At 42.8% G+C, this 24015-nt stretch overlaps 2 protein-coding genes across 18 annotated transcripts in view; one reads left to right on the top strand and one right to left on the bottom strand.

Annotated features, from left to right (window-relative positions):
• Nucleotides 1–13231, top strand: part of EYS (eyes shut homolog) — a 499923-nt gene extending 486692 nt beyond the window's left edge. For both annotated transcript variants that reach the window (XM_081856657.1, XM_081856658.1), the window contains 2 exons: nt 6674–6835; nt 9644–13231. In XM_081856657.1, coding sequence (XP_081712783.1) covers nt 6674–6835; nt 9644–10836 — 1355 coding nt within the window. In that variant the 3' untranslated portion in view covers nt 10837–13231. The remainder of the gene's footprint in view (nt 1–6673; nt 6836–9643) is intronic.
• Nucleotides 13232–15701: 2470 nt separating this feature from the next.
• PHF3 (PHD finger protein 3) overlaps nt 15702–24015 on the bottom strand; it is a 45149-nt gene continuing 36835 nt past the window's right edge. For 15 of the 16 annotated variants that reach the window (XM_081856670.1, XM_081856674.1, XM_081856664.1 and 12 more), the window contains 6 exons: nt 23847–23982; nt 22459–22657; nt 21886–22036; nt 21215–21304; nt 19833–20028; nt 15702–19124 (listed from right to left, as the gene is read on the bottom strand). In XM_081856670.1, the coding sequence (XP_081712796.1) occupies nt 16999–19124; nt 19833–20028; nt 21215–21304; nt 21886–22036; nt 22459–22657; nt 23847–23982 (2898 nt within the window). In that variant the 3' untranslated portion in view covers nt 15702–16998. The remainder of the gene's footprint in view (nt 19125–19832; nt 20029–21214; nt 21305–21885; nt 22037–22458; nt 22658–23846; nt 23983–24015) is intronic. The other variant, XM_081856673.1, reaches the window with a different exon arrangement.

Here is a 24015-nt window from a genome sequence, read left to right as displayed (position 1 = left end):
CCCCCTAACCCTAACCCCCAGATGTTGCGCCCGGTGTGGCCGGCCCCCCCTGCACCCCCCACGCTACGCCACTGGCCCTGGGACTCAGCCGGGCGAATGGGGAGCCTGGGCAGATGCCGGAAAACATGCAGTGGAGAGAGGGAGGGAGATGGCTTGGGTGGGAGGCAGAAAACTTCTGCCTCCCTTCCCCCCCCCTTAAACGCCCATCTCCTGCATCCAGTTAGTCACCTCCTTCCCCCCCCACACACACACCCCATGCGCGCTTCTCGTCCCTCCAGTTTGAGTGTTTCCCCCCCCCCCCATTTAAACTTTCCCCTCCCGTCTCGTCCCTCAAATGGCAATGGAGGTCATGCAGTTTTTGCTCACTGCAGTTTTTGATACTGGGTAGTAGATTGCAACCTGGTTTATTGCTATCATTTTATGGATCAATGGTCTCATTAGATAGTAAAATTCATGTTGAATAGCTGTTTTAGGGGTTGTTTGGATTAATCCATTTTGCATCACTTTCTGTGCTATGGGAAAGTGTGCCTTAGTTTGGGAATGCTTTGGTTTTGGAATGGACTTCCAGGATGAATTAAGTTTGACAACCAAGGTAATAGTGCCATAACGGAATGCATTCCCTAGATGGCAGCATAGGACAGTAATTTCTATGAGTAAAAGCACCGATTAAACTGTGTAGCTGTTCTCCCTATACTTATAAACAGACACTTGGGCTGTGTGCATGCAATGCATTTAAATCACATTGCTTCCCTCAAAAGAATCCTGGAAATCGTAGTTTGTTCAGAGTTCTGGGGACTGTAGTTTGGTGAGGAGTAAACAATAGTTCCTGAGACTCTTTTGGGGGAAGAAGCCATGTGCTCTAAGCATGCTTCATAGGTATGGTGTGTACACAGCCTTCAGGAAAGTACTGCTTATTATACCATTCAGCACATGAGCAATAGCCTGGATAGCTCAGTTGGTTAGACCATGGTGCAGGTTGCCAAGGTTGCAGGTTCGATCCCTGTATGGACCAGCTGCATATTCCTGCATTGCAGGGGGTTGGACTAGATGATCCTCAGGGTCCCTTCCATCTCTACAGTGCTATGCTATGCTATGCTATGCCAATAAAATAACCTGGCTAGAGATGTTTAACAAAACAGGTAACTTCAGAGGAGCCCTGCTGGATCTGGCCAAGGGCCTATCTAGTCAGGCATCCTGCTGCCCACTGTGACCAACCATATACCCATGGGAAGCTCATAAGATGGACTTGAGGGCAAATAGCCCTCCTCTGCTGTTATTCTCTAGTCATGCTGTTTTGATCCTCAAGGTAGCACACAGCTATCCTCACCCATAGCCATTTAAGCCTTACCCTATGAATTTTACCTTTTAAAGCCTTCTAAATTGCTGGCGTTCACCACATTGTGGCAGTGAAATTCCACATTTTAACTATTGCACCATGGGAAGAAGTAAATGCTTTTGTTCTGTCCCGAATCTCTCACCATTCAGCTTCATTGGATAACCCCAGATCTAGGCGCTATGAGAATGAAAGGTCCGCCATCTTAAGCCTATAATTGCTAGGTTTACTTATAAGGGACTACATCAAAAGCTTTTTGAAAGTTCAAATGGGGCTGGTCCTACCATGAGGCAGAGTGAGGCAGCTGCCTCAGGCAGAAAATTCTGAGAAGTGGGAAGTGGCTAGAAAAGTGTGCCATGTGTTCTGCTTTGCAGCACCTAAGCTCTCTTGCTGCTGTGATAAGAATTTTAAGGTCAGATTTTTGTTTATGACACTGCCCTTAGCACAGCCAGAGCACCAATGAGGCAACCTGTGTCAGGTGGCATGCTCCTTCCACCCCACCAGGGTATGGGCCCAGATCAGGGGTGGGTGGGGTGGGAAAAGTGTCCGTAACACGTCTTGCCTCAGGCACCAAAGGCCCCGAGCCCAAATAAACAATATCTGTTGGATCACCCCTATCCACGTGCTTTTTTATACTTTCAAAGAACTCTAAAAGGTTACTGAAATAGTACTTACCCTTGTGGAAGCCATTTTGATTCTTCAGCAAGATTTCTATAAGCTTAGTAATTTTATCTTTGAGAAATCTTTCCTGGAACAGGCGTTAAGCTAACTTACCTGCAATTCCCTGGATCCCTTTAAAAAAAAAAGGGTGCCACATTGATGGCTCTCCGGGCTTTTTGTTCAGAGGTCAATCTTAGTGACTAGGTATGTGTTTTTGTCAGAAAACTAGCGATTTCACATTTGAGCTCTTTGAGGACTCTCAGGTGGATACCATCTGAAGCCAGAGATTTGTTGGTTTTTAATTTGTCAACTTTGCCTCTTGTTGCACTATTTCTCATTTCTTCAGAGTTCCTGACGAAGGTAGCTCAGGTTTAATTGTTATGTAACTGAAGTTTGTGCACTGAGGTCAGTGGGGCTACTCCTGAGTAAATATATATAGGATATAAGCCAGGTTGTTACCTGTAGTAGTTTTGCCTTGCTGTTTGATCGTGCCATACAACCCTTACTGCACTCCATTCACACTGATTGCTATTATTTTGTTTTACAATTTCTTCTAAGCCATGTAAGGTGCCACATATCTGAAGAAACTGGGAGAGATAGAACTCAGTTCTGCTTTGCTCAGCTAATATTTCGACAACTGAAATGAAATAAACCATAGGGACTTATTTGCCAGGTTTTTGAAATGCCGTAAATACTGTGTATCTCATAGGAGCATGCCCTTAGGAAGAATTGAATCCCTTTCTCCTGCAAATAATATAGAAAACACTGAACAAATACCTTTCTGTTGTTGCTATAGTGATTCTGTTTGCTAAGAGCAAACTATATTTTTACTCTCGAGTACAAGGAGAAAACATGTAAACTTTCAATTCAACATAAATCAGCACTGTATATTGGGAATATGCAAAAGGATGCCACAAAGGACTCTTGCTTACACAAATTACACAACATACTGGAGTAAAGCAGGGGAACAACAAAACCCATCAGCCCTAACCACTGGCCATGCTGGCTGGGGCTGATGGGGCTTGAAATCCAGTAACCTTTGGAGGGCCACACGTTCCTTCATCCCTGGTGTAATGCATGACTCTAAGAAGCATTGCATTTAGCAGGGATCTGGCTAAAGGCACATTATGCTTTTGCTGAGAACCCTTTCCTATAGATTTGCACTAAATTAATGGCAATGGCAAGAGACATTTTGAAGTAAGATAACATGGTTTCACAGAAGGTGAAGGAACTCTAAATGGTGTCTGGAATACTTTCAGAACTGCCTGTTACAAACAGAAAGGCAAGTAAACACAAGGGCCTAGTGTGAGACACCCCTAGATAACAAGGCAACAAATTATGTGCAGTTATAGCTTTACAGGGCACTCAGCCTGTGCACAAATATAAACTCAGTATAGAGTAACTGCCAGGGTAGTCAAGCCTGGGAGCAGGGTTCAAGTCCTCACTCAGCCATGAAGCTCACTAGATAACTCCACATAACCTACCTCTCAGGGATGTTGCGAGGATAAAATTAGGCGGACTTATGTATAAACTCCTTGAGTAAAGGCAAGTTACAATGGAACAAATAAGTAAAATAAATTGCAGTAGGACAGGAAGCAAGTATTAAGAGTATTTGGGAATCACGCAGAGAAGGCTACTAAGGAGCATCTTCCAAGCTGTTCCTTGGCCTTGCAGTCAGCAGCAGTGCCAGACTCAGCAGCCTGCTAGAAATGTGTTGTTTGGGTTTTGTGTTGAGCTTTTTGAAGTGTTAATGAGCACAACTTTTCAGACTCTGCTGATCCTGGGATCAGGCTGCCAATCATACTGTCTACAGTATAGTGATGAAAACATATAGAATCAAGTACAGGTATGCAGATCCCAGAGTCAGCTGATGTTTTCGACTGCATTGTTATTTGTTGATAGAAAAGAATCTTTTGACTTCTAACACAATCTTGTCATCAGGCTGCATGGGGAGAGGTGACTCGTTCTCATCCAGATCTGCTGCTAATGCTTCCTGGCAGTTATATAGATGCTGCTCACCATTCTTAGTAACTTGAACAAAGTTGCATGCTCTTCCCCATTAGACAAATGACAGACAGAGCTGGAAAGCCAGTGTTATTAAAAGCTGGAATTGAAAGAACCTGTGGGGCTTCTAATTTGAAATGGGAGGCATGTTTAACCCCATATATTTCCTCAGTCTTAAAACCATTCCCTGGAGACTGCTAATATGGCTATCTTGTACATTGTGTAGTTTTGTCCCTGCTGTATAACTTCAGTAATCTTGGGGGTGGGGGGGAGCCTGGTGGTCACAAGTTGTCAAGAGCATCTCTAGTAATGAAGCTGAACACAAAGAACACTGGGAACACAAAGAAGCCATGTGGGACTTGTGGAGAGCATGAAAAGAATTGCCTAGAGAGGTGGTGGTGGGGCATCCATGACAACAGTGGCAGATAGGATGGGGAGGCAATGTTAAGGCTAGTGAACTGGGCTGTGTTCTATGGCACCTAGCAGAAAACATAATGAGTGCAAGAGGGAAAGAGGAATGTATTTCAGCAACAGAACTTGCAAAGACAACATGGTCCCATGACTTTAATTGGTCCAGGGGGATTTACACTTTTAAAGTCTTCTTAGGTTTAGCAAGATGGTGGGGGTCTTTGTATTTGGTTGTTGTTTTTAGTGCACGCTCCATTATTTTGAAAAGGGGGCAAAAGGAGGGTGCTCCTTAAAAATCTACCGCAGTGCATCAAATCTTTTGCAACGTTCGCAAGATACACACTTTGTGGTACAACAAAAAGAAAAAGCATTGCTATGACTAACGTTTACAGTCAATGGCATTTTATTATTATTATTAAAGGTAAAGGTACCCCTGCCCGAAGGCCAGTCGTGTCCGACTCTAGGGTTGTGCGCCCATCTCACTTAAAAGGCTGGGGGCCAGCGCTGTCCGGAGACACTTCCGGGTCACGTGGCCAGCGTGACGAAGCTGCTCTGGCGAGCTGGCACCAGCGCAGCACACGGAAACGCTGTTTACCTTCCCGATAGTAAGCGGTACCTATTTATCTACTTGCACTTTTTAGGGGTGTTTTCGAACTGCTAGGTGGGCAGGAGCTGGGACCGCAGACAGGAGCTCACCCCACCGCGGGGATTCGAACCGCCGACCATGAGATCAGCAAGCCTTAGGCGCTGAGGATTTACCCACAGCGCCACCCGCTAATTATTATTAGATTGCCGTTATTAGTGTTTCCTGTGCCTGGCCTCAGAGGATTCTGCCAGCTAACGCTCCTTTCGATTTGTTAAAAAGGGTAGAGAAAAATGAAGTTCATAAATGCAAAAGTTGTTTTCAAGAGAGGGCTGGCATCCCTTTATAAAGTATTTAGATGAACACCCTGATGACTGGTACCCACCAACAACACATATAGATTCATGGGGAAACTGACTGTATTCGTAATCTTCTGGGGAGTGGGAAAATCAAATTGTTTTGATAAAGTTATGCTTATATCCTGTTTCTTGAAAATTAAAAATAAAATAAAAATATTTTTGGTGTTGTTTTTTTAAACACACACAGTGGGCTGGATCCAGATTGAGTCATGCTTTGAAGAGGCCCATGAGATCACTAGTTATGACAAACTTAAAGCCCATTGATTTCACTCTCCCACCAATTTCAATCGATTAAACATGACTCAATCTGGATCAACCCAGTGTGTTCACTAACCACTGATCTGGATATTGCTTTCAGGCAGGGATTGCTCACAGGGAGATGATTCATTCTCCTGAATCCAACTAATTAAGTAACATAGTGTGGGAACACATCTTTTGAATTGTTCCTATTCTGGGCATTATCAGCATGGATTCAGAAAAGTGAATGGTTTTGTGTATGGTTCCAGCTTGTGTACCCTCCAAATTGACCAAAAGATAGCAGAACCATCTTTAACTTTTATTCTTTCTTCCCTTTTCTAACTTCACCCTGATCCAGTAAGGGACTTTCCTGCATGGAAACTGCTTTCTGCACCCAGCAAGTGTCCATCTGTCTTGTAATGCTCATCTGCCCTTCATTTAACAGGCTAGATGTAATCACATCTGGGGCACCAGATGCTGCATGGAACTAGCTGCCCTTAGGCTGCTCTATTCAATGTAATTTACCCAATAGCCTATTTGGAACATGGTATTCCCTTCTCTTAAACTGAAATTAAAGTTCACCATTTAGGAACCCTGCTCTGTATTTATTTAGGGGTGAGTGGGTAGAGGGATCTTGACTAGTTTGCAGAAGGGGCATGTGAATGCATTCCACTTTTAAAACTGCCTTTTTAACAATGATAATTTTATGTATGGCTTTTTCACCCAACCACCTGGGTACATGGTGGCTGCCCAGAAGTCTTTGTGTGCCAGCAGTTGTCTTAGGGCAAAGCAGTTGCATGCATAGAAACACCACCACATACAGCAGCTTTCAAGCATTTCCAGTTTCATACCAAAAGCCAGATCCCGTCAGTGGTGGTGACAGGTACACAAAACTAGCTTAGCATGGGCTTGTAAGAGAGGCAGAGAGCAAGCAAATGTGTTGATTGCAAAAAACAAAATAAAAAACCCTCACTTCAGATTTGTATTCAACATGAAGTTTTAGATTTATTGCCCACTAGTGCTAAAGTAATGATCTGTCACCATCTACTAGAGAGATGAGATTACTTCCTTGTTTGTTTTGTTTTGTAGCCCTAACCATAAGCGATGCATCTTTCAGTAGCAACAAATCTTCTTGGATGTCATTTGAGTCCTTCAGCATCCGACGCAAGGTTCATATTGAGTTGCAATTCCAAGCCCTTTCAGCAAACGGCATCCTCTTCTACACTGCTCAACACCTGAGTCCACGATCAGGTAAGGAGAGGGTCTGCATTATACTGTTTTATTATATGGACAAGGGAAAATAACCAATGCAGACATACATAGAGTGTATCGTGTTTCAGCATCAGTTGATCAGATCAAGCTAATCCTTTAAAAAAAAAAAGTTATGTAGTGTCTTGGACTGACTAAAATGGCTGCATTGTGCTCTTGACAAAAAATGCACTTAGATCAGCTGGATCATGTTTGTCACAGGCAGTGCAGCACTGAGGTTTAGGAAAACCCATTGCTCTTCCACTGTAAGTTTTAAGTGGAATTTTGGTTGACCTCCCACACTTTGTAGGTATAACAGTCCGCCCCCCATTTTTGTGAGGTGCATCTATGTTCCCATCACTCAGTTGGCATGATACAGCTATGCAGAAAGCATTTGTCCCTTCTCCTTTCACACCCCTGGTAGCTTTAACTCTGAAGCCACTGCTTTGTTTTCTGAAGTTGTTTCTTCAAAGCCATAAGGGAAGGCAGCAGTCGAAACTGGCAAGCTGTGTGTCAGTTTTGCCTCGCTCCCTCCTGTAGCAACCACAGCTTTTGTTAATTCACTCTCCTCTCACTCACACCCTCTCCCCAGATTTTGAAACTGCTGCTTCAATTACTGTTTCCTCCTCCTCTAAGCTCACAGCCATTTTAATGCTGGGATGGGAGGCTTTTGGAGCTGTGTTTTGTTTTGAAGTAGCACAAATAGCCTTACACGTCTCTTAAAAAGAAATAAATACTTGCACTGAAATCCAGCAATTTAAACAATAACACTGGGAGTGCCTGCAGCAGGCACTCAGTATGTGCATGTTTGGACAAATTACCTGGTTGAGGGAACTGCCTTGCAAAACTCAGAGAAGTGCAAATTTCAAATGACACTTGTGCTTTGGTTGTCTTATTGTGTAGAGGGTGGGAAACAGAATATTTGCTTAATCATGAGCCCTTCCCCCAACCCACCTGCCCCTATACCTGGCATCATATATGACATCTCGTGTGCGGCAGGTAAAGACGTGGCCCAGGTCCCAGTGGATAGCCCTGTTTGCAAACCCTGTCAATCAGCTCCATACAAAGGCCTGCACATCTTTCTGTCTTGCATGCACACTCTTTGAAAAATGAGAAAGGATACTAGCAGAGATTATGCCCAAGATTGTGATCTTAGGTGTAGTTACTTGTAACTAAGTGCTACTTAACACATTGGAGCTTACCTCCAATTGTATTAAAACAAGGGTATGTTGATAAAGGGACGCGGGTGGCGCTGTGGGTTAAACCACAGAGCCTAGGACTTGCCAATCAGAAGGTCAGCGGTTCGAATCCCTGTAACGGGCTGAGCTCCCGTTGCTCGGTCCCTGCTCCTGCCAACCTAGCAGTTTGAAAGCACGCCAAAGTGCAAGTAGATAAATAGGAACCGCTCCGGCGGGAAGGTAAACGGCATTTCCATGTGCTGCTCTGGGTCGCCAGAAGCGGCTTAAGTCATGCTGGCCACATGACCCGGAAGCTGTACACCGGCTCCCTCGGCCCATAGAGCGAGATGAGCGCTGCAACCCCAGAGTCGGTCACGACTGGACCTAATAGTCAGGGGTCCCTCTACCTTTAGTATGTTAATAAAAGGATATAAAAGAGCAGTTTCTTAGAACCTACTGCCACAAGCATTCAATTCAATCACACCTTTCAGTCACACCTCTAAGTAACGAGACTCTGTCAGTGGAGTACTCTGCTTAACTTACAGCATTCATATTACCTATTTGAACCACACTGTCATGGAAGGGGGGCGTCACTGAGGACTGAGTCTTGCATCTGCTTGTTAGCCTTGCAATGAGCCTGTCAAAGCAGACTCAGAGTGCAGGGAGGTCCTGGAGTATTCTCCTAGCAGCCGCCAAAAGAAATGAAAGGGGTTTCTGTTGCTAAAGTTTGCAAAGCACCTTATGTAAAGCTTTTCCTTTAGCCAGTGTTACATAAGCCTTAACAATCCCTTTTGCCAGTTATGAAAACCTTAACAAACATTGCTCACGCCTAACAGCCAATTGGCACTGGATTTTCACATTCCTAGGATTTTCACATTGATAGTAATACCTTTACCTTTACCTAATAGTCAATTCGCTACAATGATTAAAAAACCACACCAATTTTGAACTGAAGTAATGCATTCTGTTTAAATTTATGTATTTCATTGACCAAAAGAGAGATACCATAGCCTCCCTTGCCATTTTACAAAAACTATCCGCCTCCAAAAAAACCCCCCTACTGGATTCTAAAAGAACTGGTGCCCTGTTGGGCAAGGTGGTCAAGGAAGTAGGGGTACAGAATGTGTTCATGCTGCGTGTGCCATCCCAACCTTCCCACTTTTGAGGTCCAAAGGGAGCTTCCAAGCCTCTTTGGATGAACCCATTTTCTTGCCTCCATGCAATCAGAAATCCTGATATGGCAGATAAGCCTTGATCAGATGGAGACTTCCAATCGCATTCCCCTGTACAACCCCTGTAGCCACCTTCACAAACTCGCATTGAATGCTTGTAGCTCATCTTCATATTTTCTACTACACCTTCTCAACCTTTCACACACCAAGCCGAATGCAGCCTCTTAGCCAGGCATGGTGGAACAACAAGGTTTTGCTAAATCTGTTCTTGCTTTCTTCCCTTGAACTGCAAAACAAGGTGGTTGTTGAGCACCTGCCAAAATGGTGTGCATGGCTGGCGGGCTGCATTTGGCTTGGTGAGTCACAAGTTGTGCAATGAAGGCCTGTTCTGCAGAGTGTCAAGGCTGCTGTCTAGTAATGCTTAGCCAAAAATATGCATCTTTCTCTTTCTTTCTTCATAGGCGATTTCCTAAGCATCTCCTTAGTAAACTGGTATGTACAGCTGCGCTACAACCTTGGTGACAGAACGGTAATTCTGCAGACTTTCCAAAATGTACACAGCACAAGCGGTACGTGGTATTTAATTAAAGCAGGAAGAGTTGGCAATGAAGGCTACCTCAACCTCAATGGCATCAATATAACCCGGGAAGCTAGTAGTGGCATGACTGCCTTAGATACACGCACAGACTTCTACGTAGGTGGAGTCTCTTCTTTAAATCTGGTTAATCCCATGGCCATCAAGAATGAACCCATCGGCTTTACAGGCTGCATTCGAGAGGTTCTTGTCAACGGCAGAGAGCTAAAACTGACTGAGAAAGGAGCTAAAGGTGGCGCCAACGTAGGTGACTGCGATGGAACTCCTTGTGGGTATACAGTGTGCAAAAATAATGGAGAATGCAAAGTTGAACCATCGGGTTTCTATTGCTTGTGCCCCAAGCATTGGACGGGGAAGACATGTGAGCAGTCTGCTTATTGTTCACATAGTAAATGTCTGCATGGAGGCATTTGTATACCTACCCCAGCTTTACTTTCATATACATGTGCATGTAGACTTGGCTGGTCAGGCCTCCGTTGTGAAAAAAAGATCTCATTTTTTACTGCAAAATTTACAGGCAATTCATACCTCAAATACATAGATTCCAACTATAAAAGAAGGGACCTCAGATTCACTAGGATATCTTTCAATTTCACCACTGAACATGAGGATGGTTTACTTGTATGGTTAGGGAAGGCTGAAAATGAAGACAATGATTTCCTTGCAGCTGGACTTGCTAGTGGAATGCTGAAAGTCATGGTAAACCTTGGAGAAAGCATTGCTGTCCCTCTTGTTCCGCAAAGCAAGTCTCTATGTTGCAAAAAATGGTATTTTGTCACCATTGCACAGAACAAGACACTCATCAAAGTGTACCTCGATGAGGAATTAGTTCTCTTTGAAGATCTAGATCCACAAAGAAAATATACTGCTCTCAATTATGGAGGGATTTGCTATTTTGGAGGATTTGGGCTCAATAGAAGAGTGAACATTGTCACCTCAGGGCTGTTCAATCAGGAGTTTGTTGGCAAAATTAAAGACGTTGTCCTGTTTCAAGATTCTAAAAAGATCCTGCTGATTAAGGCAGAAGGCTATAATGTTTATAGTGGAGATAAGGATTAACTGCTGAATAAGAACCTTTTTATGTAAGTACAAAATATGAATTTTTACTTACAGTGCATGATGCATTATAGGAAACCTTTCCTTCAGGCTCCTTGGCTCTTGGACTCCCTTCACAGTCCCCAGCTCCCTTGGTTGTCTCTGAGTGAGGTTTTAATCCTAGCCAAACTATTTTCCCTTCTCTCTGAGAAGCTGAACTTCAGAAATGTTTAAATTCCCGAAGCAACTAATAGTTGAAAAAAAGGCAATTCTTTTGTGTTAATTTAGGTGTTTCAAAACAATCATTTTATTTTCTATATCATAGGTAGCTTTTGTATATGAAATGAGACTAATGTATATTCAATATAGAATTATATTAATTTTCTGTTAGCTTGTTCTCATAGAACTTTGCCTCTAAGTTTTAAAGCATACAGTATTCAGAAAATAAATGCCAAATGAGATAGAAACACAGTGGTAAAAGTATTTTTTTAAATACCAAACGTGTTTACAGTTCCACTACAAAAGCCAACTGGATACTTCCACCATTGCTGACAAGCAACATTTTCTTGACTGAATGTCTGTGTATAAAACACACAGCTTTTTTTCCCCAGCCAGAACTCCCCAGAAGTGTGGGGAGAGACCTGACCAGCCTCAGCAAAGCCCCACTGTGCCTCCGACTCATGATGTCCGGGATCCACTGAGGGTCTCCTCACCTACAGAGGCACAGGTGAACCTGCCCTTTGCTGGAGCTCTTCAACCTCCTAGCTAACAGCCGACACACAGGAAAGCCGCACCTCAGCTGAGCAAGCCCCCCAACACTGCTCCAGCTCACCTAAGCCAGAGAGGGAGGGGGGAGCTTGTTAAGCTGCTCAGCTGAGGCACAGAAGCTTCAGCTGAGCAGCCTCAACAATAGGTCTGGTTGCCATATCAATACATTGCCCAGGAATGGTATGAAGGCCAGAGCACGATGGTGCCATCACCCAGCGGTATATTGCGTGTGAAACTGCTGCCACTCCTCAGTCCCAATGCCCAGTGGAGCCATGGGGGTTTCACTTGCAATATACCACTGGGTGAAGCTGCCCATCTGTGCCTCAGCAGCCTTCACATGAGGCGGGAGGGGGCAGGCAGGTTGCCTCTCTGCCAGTAGGAAGAGGCAACCTGCCCACCCATGCAAAGGTAGCCTCGCGAACAGAGCTTGTCAGGCTCTGTTCACAGAGCTACCTCAGCCCCAACCTTCACATGGGTGGGCTGCCTCTCCCTCCAGGGAAAAAGAGGTGGCCTGCCCACTCCCCTGCCTGGGTGGTGGCAGCTGAGGCAGCCCCACACACAAGAACCTGTCAGAGGTTGCCTCTGGCTTGCGAGGAGAACACACACCCTGAAGATGGGCTCTGGGGTGGGTCTCCTGGGAGAGGTGTGTTCCAGCACCTATTGGTTCAGGAAAAAAAGCACTATAGCAAAGACACTGAAATGATGTTGGGGTGGGGGGAGCAGATGATAACAGAAGTACTTGTATTTATGATTGCTAGAAAATACCATTCACATCTCATACCTGTGTAGCATCAGGCTGCTAAGCTGTTTGGAAACGTGCTCAACCATAATCTCTTTTGTCGTTAACCACCATATTTCCTGATGTTAAAAATGGAAAACACAATCCAAACTGCCACCTCCTGCCATGGGGCTTTGCAAAGAGGCAGAACCTCCACAATCACAGCTTTTCTGATCGTGGCAGCTGCTGGGACCATTGCAGTCACACAATGGCAATGAGTTCAGGCGCCAGCAGATTCCAGGTCAGCACAAGGCCACCACTCTCCCTGGGAATGCACTGTTTGGTGGCTTTCCTCTTGCTCCAGCCAGCAGACCTGCCAACCAGCCATATACTGGGGTGGAAGGGGGAGCCTGGCTGAGCCAAGGGGAAGGACACACCACCTAATCCAATTGCCCAACCCCAGCCCAGTGTCAAGTGCATAGGGAAGTGGTCTGCCTCGTTTTCCTCAAGTGAAACATAAAAGTTTCAAAGACAATGGTAAGGAACATTTTATGCTAATAGCAGCTTTGTCATGCTGACAAAGTTTGCCACATGTAGCACACGTTACTTTCATAAACATTTTTCAAATTTTCTCTCCATCAAGTTGAGCCTCAAACCCTGACCTTAGAAAGATTAATGTAGAAGCTGTCATCATTTACCTTTGAAAAGCACTCAGGACTGCAGCCTCTGAGGAGCTGGTGTTTTAAGCAGCAGTCAATGCTCCGGAATAAATGTGGGCTTGCCCTATTGATTCTGTTTCGTAATAAATGAAAACTGTGATACTTCAAAACGTATACCCATATAACGATTTATAAAAACTATACTTGTTCCATAGCCTTCAAATAAAATTCTCACTAAAATCATCAGTGTCTCCCTTTGCTTCTTGTTCTTACTGTCTAATAAAATGTTTACATCAAATGCACACTCACACCCCAAAGAGCTGATACCCACTCTCAGCAGCCAGGAGCGTCAGAGCTAGACACTGGAGGACTTGTCAGGAGTGAACATGGACCACTGGTACCCAACTGTATGGGAAACAGCCCTACTAGAAAAGCTAACCTAACCAACAGACCGAAACTGACATGGGGACAAATAAAAGAGGATGCTTTCTCCCCGGTGTGGCTCCCCTTTATTACACAACAAGACAACAAGAACCACCCACCGACAGCATATGAATCAATATGGTTAACTTGACCCAACAACCCCTCTCTTTCACACACACAAACAAAAGCCACTGCAGCCAACTAACGGAACCCAACCATGCCCTGGGCCCCCAACCTCTCTCAGTGTCAACGAAAACTACTGTATTTACTGGAATGTAATGCATACCTTTTTTGGCCAAATTACGTCGTGACAATTAGGGTATGTATTAGATTTGATGGCGCCAGCAAATACTTTTTTGGTTTCAAAGTTTTGAAAATGGAGGTGCCCATTTGATTTGATGGTGTATTAGATTCACATAAATACGGTAATAAATTAAAGAGACCCTACCCATGTGACGCTGACACAAAAATCTCGCACATACACTATGTAAAATAATGAAAGTTTATTTTCCCCTTCTCTCCCTCTGCTCTCTCACCCCACCCTTCTTCTCCCCCAACCTTACACTGTATACAACATTAAAGTCTCACACTGAATATAACTAATCTGTAAAAAGGACTTATCTGTAAAAAGGACAATATATGTACTTCTATAAGGGAAACATACCTAAACACGAACACCAGCAACTTGCAAGTACTTTCCCACACAATTTTCTCTCACAAGTCAGATGTAGAATTGGCATGCCAGTGTTTGAATCCACAAGAAGATGGGGGGGGGGGGAGATTACACAATTTGAAACTCACTAGAAGACTACATCTTCTAGTTCTAAAACTGTGAAAAATGACTGTCTTCCATATGGAGAATTAACTTAGAATTTCCTATGAACCTACTGTTTTTCAGTTTCTGCAGGACTTCATCTGTTTACACACTAGTGAACATCTCACTGTGAAACAACTTTCCAATCCTTGCTTGCTCTCAACTTGCAAAATGGTGATTTAACCCAGAAGTAGCATTTCACTGATTGCCATGTCAAGGGCCTTAAAACAGTGCAAGACCTTTGCTATCTATGCAAGGTCTTTGACTGCATTCTCTTTGCCTCCCCAGGAAACCAAACCAAACACCAAATCATTATTACAATACTATGATTAAGATTCTGTGTTTATGTACTGCCCTTCCTTCCCAGAGCTTCCAAAGTGCTACCAAATACAACTAGAAAAGAAAATCAGAAGCAAAATACAACAAGCACAATGTCTTTGAAACCAATATGCCTTCACCTAATGCGTAAAAGGAGTAGGGTGGGAGACAACCACACTTCCTTAGGGAAGGAATTCCATCACCAAGAAAGCCCTGTCTTAGGTCGCCATAATCATGGGCCACCATATTCTCACATTGGCAGGATCAAAAGCAGGACCTCCCTTGCTGATTTCAGAGCACAGGTTGGTAGGTATTCAGACACAGTTACTACTACTACATTAAATATTAGTAGCTGTACTCATGCAACTCTGATAACTGCTTGCCCAGAATTTCAAAGGAAAATTCTTCACATAGCCCTCAGTACTCCAATACCATCCACCAGTTAACCTACCAGACTTTATTCTAAGCCCATAAGAAAACACAGAGAATAAAAGGCATGAACAGGTCAGGTCACTGCTGTGAAACACAGGCATAAGAGGAAACAAAAAAGAGAAATCTGCTCCATTTGTACAAACACAAACTCTACTTGAGACACGAGAGCATGAATGCAGGGCTACACAATAAACATGACTGGTTCCCCTTTGCAGATTGCTCAAGTCAAATTCTCACCATACAAATTCTGAACAATCCCCACCCTGACAACTATTCAAAATCAGGACACTTGGAATATTCATTAATAAACCTACCTGTGCTTCTTCCACTCACAGCCTTCATTAATGGTTATGTTAAGTCTAAGATGATCTGCCTCTATGTTGAATAAGCTTCTTTTCTACTTTCTGTTGGGTGGGGGGATAGAAAGACAGCAGGATTCCCAGCTGGTCTTGGAAGACAAACTAGCTGAGAAGTCCTGCTGACCAGAGTGTGTTCACAAGTGCTCGGGAAACAAAACAAAGCTCAGTTGCGGGATTGAGGGTGATACCTTGGTCCCAGAAGGTGACATTCTACATTCGCTTAGACAACTGTGCTGGACATAGTTGCAAATGTTCCCTCCTTCCCCAGCAATAATTTACATCAGAATTGCCATGATCTTGAATTTCTATTTAACATATACATTGTGCTAAAAAAAAAAGTTTCTTAAAAGCCAACAATCTGGATAGTCACATCTTTAAATAAAAGCTACCATCAAGCATTGTACTGTATAGCATTTTTAATTTGACTATATAAAGCCATGTGCAAGGTTTGCAAACCGGCTGTTATATTTAAATAGGATTTTAAAATAGCCTAACGATTTGCTTTAATCACATATTATTGAAAGGAAGTTTATTTTGATACCAAAGTGCAAAAAATTTATGTTCATAGGTAAGGCGATCTTACTCAAGAAGGTTCTTTATCCACAATGCTCTTAATTTTACTAAATACTTCAAAACAGGATGTTGGAACAGAATAGTGCAATGGTATCCAACAGAAACAGCAATATACTATAATTTTCCACAGAAAATCACAAAATTTTACTGATCTATTTATTAAAAGCCCTAGGGTTGTTAAAAATTACCAGTCAAGCCACATTTATACATCTTTCTGTTATATCAGTTTAGCCTATTGCTTCACATCTATTAAAACCAATCAAACAACAGCTGTGAGAAGGCTTTTATCATTTGTAGAATCAAAATATCCCTTAAAATATTTACATTTTACAATATAAAGGATAGTAAAACACAATGTCATGTACAAGCTTAGGTATTCAAGTTTTTGAAGCAAGAGAAATGGTTGGGAAATTAATACAAATTATAGCATAAAGGCTAAAAGGTGTGGGGGGACCTTATTAAAATGTGTACCCTATAAGCAATAAAATTTGGACCGTGCAGCCTTCTAATTTCTGCTCAAAAACTGTTTCAGATGCATAGGGGTGGGAATATGATGATAAATACTGCTCTTTTTTCATTTTGCTTGTCTTTTGAAAGTCTTCAACACCATTCAAGTATGCTGTATACTGCATTCAAACTTGGGTTTCTGAAGAGTGTGTCACATTCTTTTCTTTTCTTTTTAAGTCAGTGTAATCTAAGAAGAGTGAATGATACAAAATTCTCCTTTATATTTACTGGAGCATCTTCAAACAGCGAGCACAAATCACCAAAGGCTGCAAATATGTCAACTGAAGCCTTTATGCACTTTTTATTGCATATCAAAGGAAAACCCTTAAATTACTGTCTATACAAGCAACGTAAAATTTTGAACAATTCAACCTCTGCTCCTAGGGCGGCTGAATGTAAAAGTAAATGAGCAAGCGGTACACTGGTTGGTACCCAACAAGACTTGTCTCTACAAAACATTAAACACTGGATATTTTTTTTAAAAGAAAGAACTGATGGCACAACTGATACCCAAGCATATATTTTTACAGAGTTTTAGGACATATTTAAAACAGATTATTTCTTGTATATTATAAACTTTATAAGATAGGCTGTGGACCCCTTTCCCCGCTACTTTTACCTTTTGTTTTTCCCCCGGTCACTGTGGTCCCTATCTTTTTGATGTCTATCTCGGGGCTTGTCGCTCTCTCGCTCTCTGTGCCTCTCCCTACTTTTCTCTCTCTCTTTGTCCTTCTCCTGAGCACACTCTTCACTTTTAGGCGCTTCCTTCTTGTCAAGATTCCTACTGTCTCTGGATTTGCCTTCAGAGTCTTTGTCACTATGTGAAAGCCGCGACCTCTCTTTGTCCCGATGCCCTTCCTCCCTGCTTTTCCTCTCTCTCTCTTTTTCCTGGTTTCTATCTCTATGCCTATTTCTTTCGGAATCCGGCTCCCATTCATGCCTGCCCTTTTTCTGGTGGTGGGTCTCGCTGTAAAACCTCTGCCTGTGCTGGTCACTTTTCCTCCTACCAAATGCCCTCTCCACATGGGGACCCTGGCGACCCCAAGGATCGCTGTGACGCCTCTCTGGCCTCCGGGTGTCTCTACTCTGATAAAAGTGTTCTGGCCCTGAGAATCTTGGCTGTTTCTGAGCCAGGGGTGGCACTGGCGTAACTGGTCCAACAAAATGTGGGGGCTGACCTGACAGGTGCAAAACGGGGGGCCAAGGCATCAGAGGGTTCTGAGCAAAGCCAAAGCCTGGAGGAGGGAGGAGCGGAGGGGGCAGATGAGGAGGAAAGCCAAAGACAGGATTGTTTTGGGGAGGGAAATTAGGGGCAACAGCCCCTTGAAACTGAAAGCCAGGTGGAGAAGTTTTGGTGTGCTGAAAATTTGGCTGCGGAGTCCTGATTGGTGAAAACCTTCCACTTGCAACAGGGCTGGGCATTTTGGTACTGAATTCAGAACTGCTGGCATTATCTGCTTCAAACTGAGATGATGACGGTGGTGTCAATAATCCTCTTCTAATGGGATGTAGTGCCTCGGTGCCTTGCATCAGTGCTTCTTCACCCAACAGATTTGTATTTTCTGGCTGTGAGGAGCACACACTGTCTGCTGTAGATGCAGCTGAAACCAACAACTTCTTGCACTCTTGACTATCGCTCCGATCTGAGGCTAGGTCATTTCCTGACAGTTGCTTATTATCTACTTTAGCCTGTTCAGTTTCTAAAGTGTCCGGTTGTTGACTATTCTGCATTTCTTCATACTTAATACTGTCCCCATCATTTTCTGAAGCATTGTTCTGTAGGCCTCGTCCTGCTGCTTGCCTTGGATCCCTTTTAAGATTGATGAACTGTGAACTATTCAGTGTCATACTATCAACAGATGCTATGCCGCCATTATTGCTCCCAATTCCTTTCCCTGTGCTCGCTGAGACGGGAAAATCTGTGGTCCTTTCCTGAGAAACATTAGCACCGTCACCCAACCTTAGACTGCTTTCAGGAGTCTCTTTGGTTTCCTTGTTCTGTGACAGAATAGTTAGGTTTGCTAAAAATGCTTCTGTAGAAACATCTGGTGGTTTGCCCTTAAGACTTATGCTTGTCAGATTTTCAGATGAGCATGAGACATCGGCTACTGGTGTATCAACTGCAGAGAAATTATCAACTGGTTCTTTTGAACTGTCCTTTTTCCCCTTCGTTTCTTCAGTTCCAGCAGATACTATAGGAATGTCCCTTAGTTCTTCTTTTATGCTGGCCTTTTTATCTAATAAAGGCAGATCTTCACTAGCAAGCTGGCTGACTGCTGGCTGGATATGTTCAGACATCTGCCCCGTAGTGCCCAAAAGACTTTGAAGAATATCATCAACTGGCAATGGCTTGCTTGCTAGCTCAAGAGCAGATTGCTGATTTTCCCATCCAACCAAAACTCCAGGAAGGAACCGCAGAGGCTTTGGTGGTTCAAGTTTGATGCTTTCCACAGCAGGCTCACTCACAGTTGTTTCTTCGGTATTCGATAGCTGCGACTTGATCCTTTGTTTGTGCAATACAGCTGTGAAGGAGTTGAAGAAGTCGTTCTCATCTTCTTTTTCCACCGATTCAGAATGAAGGACTTCAGGTTTGCTCAGTTTACTCTTCTTTTCTGGGGGCAAATTCTCAGGACTCTCTTCGGCAGGACTAGGGTTCGTACTAGTGGCAGAACTGGCCTGCCTTTTCAGCTTCTGACGAATTATCAACCCCAGCAACAAATTGGGTCGGTGCACTTCAATACCTGCATTTGGAAGTCAGGGAACCACAATGGTATAATTAATAAGATACACATACACTTCAGGAGAGAAAAAAACTATTTCTACCAAAAAGCTTATCTATGCCTCTGCAATCTCAGAAAACTCAGCTGCTCCAAGTAGTCAAATTTCCCCATGTCTCTCTCAAGGGCTGCTCCCTGTAAGTAGAATTCCTATACACTCTAAAATAATTAGTTCCTGTTAAATAAAGATAAGTTTGCTTTATTCATGAGCAACAGGAAGCACTAATGCATGCTTGTTGAGGGGGAAAACTGAAAGGCGAGGTTTCTCAATGAGGGTGACATTTGCAAGCTTCATGCGCGCTCTCAAAATACAGTCATACCTCGGGATGAATACGCTTCAGCTTAAATATTTTAGGGTTGCGCTCTGCGGCGACCTGGAAGTAACGGAGCGTGTTACTTCCGGGTTTCGCCGTTCACGCAGACACTCAAAATGACGTCACGCGCATGCGCGGAAGCTGCGAAACGCAACCCGCGCACATGCAAACGTGTCTTACATTTGCTTCAGGATGCGAACAGGGCTCCGGAACGGATCCTGTTCGCATCCAGAGGTACCACTGTAAAAGCTTCAAGCTATCCAGTTTGGGGGATAATCAAAATGAACCTCAACTGTATAAATGTCAAAAACAAGATCTCCATCACTAACATGTAAAACGGCCAACTTTTGTTACCTACCAGGACCATCAAAAGGCACCAGCTGATGTGGAATTTTATCAGAGGCACCTAAAGGGATGATATATAAATCCTTGATTTGCTTCATGTTATTTGCAGCTACACCGTAACGCTTTCTGCTGCTGAAGTATGCAAACAGCAAAGTGTATGAAATCTGATCCTCTTCTGTCACGGGGGTAAAACGAACCACACAGATTTCCTATGGAGAAGGGAGTGGCACAAATTAACTTACAATTTGTCAACTAGTTCTCTAAAGCAGAATTCAGTACTTGGTGGCAGGGCAGGAGAGGAGAGGGGAAAGTCAGCAATCATCATCTTACTTTCAGGTACTTACTGCAGCAAGGAGAATTTGACACTGCAGAGACTTCAGTTCCAGGTAAAGAAGGGCAGTCCTGGTTACTACAAGCTGCAGCCAAGAAGAGGAGGCCTCTCCACAGCTTTTGGCAAAGCTTTTGAAGGATTTCTCAGCAAGCGGCCAGCCCAGCAAGCCACTTGTGGGTGTGAAGCAATCTTAAAACAACAGTACTTATGAAGGAGGGAACTTCAGCCATTTGAACCAACTTATACAGGGATTCATTTTTGGAGGTGTGCAGCCTGCCTTTTGAATAAAGCAGCCCTGAAATGTATACACTGTATGAAGTCTGTGCTTCTTATAGATAAATTAAATCAGATCCGATCTGATCAGTAGACTAAGCTGAAGTTCTCTGTGCACAAAACTTTCAGAAATTGCGCATGCAGAATCTTGTAATATCTTTAGTAAAAAATAATAACTCCCCACTCCAGCACTATGAAAATATTACTTGCAGAGACGCAATTGGATCTGCAAAATATTTTTAGGACTATGAATATTTCTGCATGACTGTCCATGCTTTGTAGCCAGCGTGCCTTCTACTATCACTTCACTCCAGTCATGTGGTCTTCATATCATAGGAAAATATGCTGAAAATGTGCTAAACATCCACATCTACTCATTTATCACCAAATAGAGAGTAGTTTTGTTAGGCTTTATCATTCAGAAGGACTAGGTGTTTCCATAAAAAGAGCCTGCTGGATCAGACCAATGGTCAGTCCATCTAGACCAAGGTTTCCCAACCTTGGGTTTCCAGCTGTTTTTGGACTACAACTCCCATCATCCCCTAGCTAACAGGACCAGTGGTAAGGGATGATGGGGACTGTAGTTCAAAAGCAGCAGGCGATCCATGTTTGAGAATCCCTGATCTTGTCCATGTTCTGTGCTGCATCCTGCACAAATGGCAGTAGTGAATTTATGCCAAATAGTAAGAGTAGCAGCAGGAAACTGTGCCTTTAAAAAATATTTAAACTGAGTGGAGACAGGGGACAATTAACACCATACATTTCCAGGACCAGAACAAATTTGGTTTTACCTTTGTCCCCATGGCTTTTATTTTTTCAACATATTCCCAAACAGTCTGGGGTGATATCCTGCCACCAATTTGGATGCTATCTGGCAAATCCTATGGGAGGGGGAAATAATTATGCATTGTAATTTTATAACATTGTAAAATACATTGTAAAATAATAGCTACTCTTCAAATACTTACTATGCTTTTAAAACATCTCAAAGAAGTTACCATAGAGAAGTACTGCTATGAAAGTACAGCTAAATGAGAAAAATCAGTATCACTCATGATTCATAAAAGAAGGCACATTATTTCAAATGATGAGTGAAGGGAGGAAGTAAAAATTCTACTGCCTTTTGAGTGCATGGGAATTTATAGAAACGAATTCATAGAAAGCCAGTAAGTAAAAAAGCTAGCTAAAAAGTGTACATGCTGGAGATCTTCATTTAAGTCTCTGATACACCTGTTGATGTATTACCACAAAAAGAGTGGGCATGAGGGATGGAAGTGTCTGTTAAACAAAGTGCTATGATTGAAACCCTTTCTAAAATAAGAGAGAATAAACAACATCTCTTGGTGTTTTTAAGTACTCTGCATTCACAATGCCATATTCAAATTTTAGTTGTTCGCAATGAAAAGAAAATTTGGAAAAGTTTCCAAGGAAAGCGACAACACAACATTGAGTGTATACATACTACCTCTGTTAAACTTTCAAAAGAGCCAGAGATGGGATAAGCCTTGATAACAAACTTTGCAACAGATGGCATGTTGATAAAGCCTTTCCAAATGAAGTTCAGGCGAGCCAGAAATAGTGCTTCACTTTCAACCATGCCAGGCATTTCTGATCTGTAGGACAAAAGTGTGGAAAATATAATAAATGCAAAACAGTCTAGTCTACTGCAAGGGTGGTGGGGGGAGGATGGCAGTAGGGACACTGGCTGGGGCAGCAACATTAACAGAGAGAATTATGTGCAAGACTAGTAATAATCTCAATCTGTTTTCTTCCAGTTTTGCTACAAATATAATGGCAAAACCACCAAGACAGTTAGTAACAAGGAAAACAATCACATTTTTTAAAAAAAGAGTTGTACTTGGAATACACACAGGTGGGTCAGTAAGCTTCTTTAAAAGTAAGCATGAAGGCTGCTTTTGTTTGTTTGTGTACAGTGGGGTTCCATGCAGTAGTTTCCACTTATTTATGAACATAATATTAACTAGGGACAGCAGCCACAATTCTCTGTGACTGGCAGCAACCACAAAATTATTACCTAGAGCCTGAAGCAGAGGCAAGTGCTGGATTTGGCAATTCTGTATCTTCCTCTAATAATTCTGAAGCCAAAATGTTTGTTGTTGAAGAAAGTGCATCCGCTATGCTTTCAGCTTCATTGTCTGATGGTTTACGGGCAACGCCAACAGACACTTTCACATTTTTCCCAGAAAGGTCATCACTAGGTGGTGCCATTCGACCTTGAAAAGGCAAGTTAGAAAGCTTCGCTGTTTAAACCATACCAGATTAGAAAAAAACCCTAATCTTAACACTAAATTACAATTCTTACTATAATGCTTAAAAACCTTGCTCACTGAAATTAAACCCAGAGGCTTTGTACATTTCTCTAATTTGCCCAACTATCCAACCATTTTCAGGTAATTATTAATGAAAATACAGATTTCCTAAAGAAATGAGAACAAGTCACAGGAAGCCTAAGACTTGCACCCTGTCCTGTCTCTATCTGGTACAGCAGTGTGGAAAAGTTCACAAGCACTTGCTTACATTATAACGATAACGATATCTTTATTGTCATTGTCCCATGTGGAACAATGAAATTGAAAAACTACATTAAAACTACCATAAAACTACCACAAAACTACATAAAAACTACATAAAACATTTAAAAACCCCTAAAAACTGTAAAACCCCACTTTAAAATACACTATACTATACTATATATAAATAACCTTCTTGTGTCATTTGAACCTAGACAGGCTGCAGTTATTCTTAATTGCAGTTAATTTGCTTCAACGAACTTCCAACAAACTTTTGGCTCGATTCAACTAGCTACACTTAAGATTAACTAAAGTTTAGAATTCAGACTAAACTGGTTAATATAAAACAGAATTTTCTGATCTCTTCCCTCCCGCCACATCAGACCACAGGGTGGTTGGAGGAACACGCAAAACAAAGACTCACTGAGGTGCAGTCTTTTAACCATAGTTTAGTGCATTATGCCAAACTGCACCAATGTGATAAAGCTAATGGTAGAGAAAAAGGATCTGATAGTCCCCAGTCAGAAGCAGGATGAATTTCCAAGATCACACTGCATGCTGCAAAAAAAGCAGGTACCCGAGTGGTATATTAGTTAACATGCCTGAGTAGAACAAGGGAGACCAGTTCAAATTCCCACTCAGCCACAGAAACTCACAAAGTGACCTAGGACAAGTCACTGTCTTTCAGCTGTTATAAGGATACAATGAGAGGCTGATAGAAAATAAATGGACAGTTTATCAGACTGCGCCACTCCCATTGCTACTCTCACTGAAATTAAGAGCTAGCTATCCATAACAGGAGCTGTGGGGAACCTGTGGCTCTGCAGGTGTTCAACTTCTGCAGCCCCCACACTTCTCAACTGGTTTTTAAGCATGCAAAAGTTAATACTACCTATGCAAATTTTACAGTTGAGGTCAAACAGATGGTTCTTATGTTGACTTGTTGTATCAGGAGTGGCGGATTCATCCACTTCTTTATCTTTTTCAATCTGTTCCGTTTTCTCCACAATCTTAACTGGAGGGGTTTCCTAAACAAGGAGAGACAGACATTTTTTTAATAC

This window comes from Podarcis erhardii (genome assembly GCF_964252035.2).
Source record: "Podarcis erhardii genome assembly, chromosome: 3".
In the NCBI taxonomy this organism is placed as follows: Eukaryota; Metazoa; Chordata; class Lepidosauria; order Squamata; family Lacertidae; genus Podarcis; species Podarcis erhardii.
This window is presented reverse-complemented; position numbering and strand designations above follow the sequence as displayed.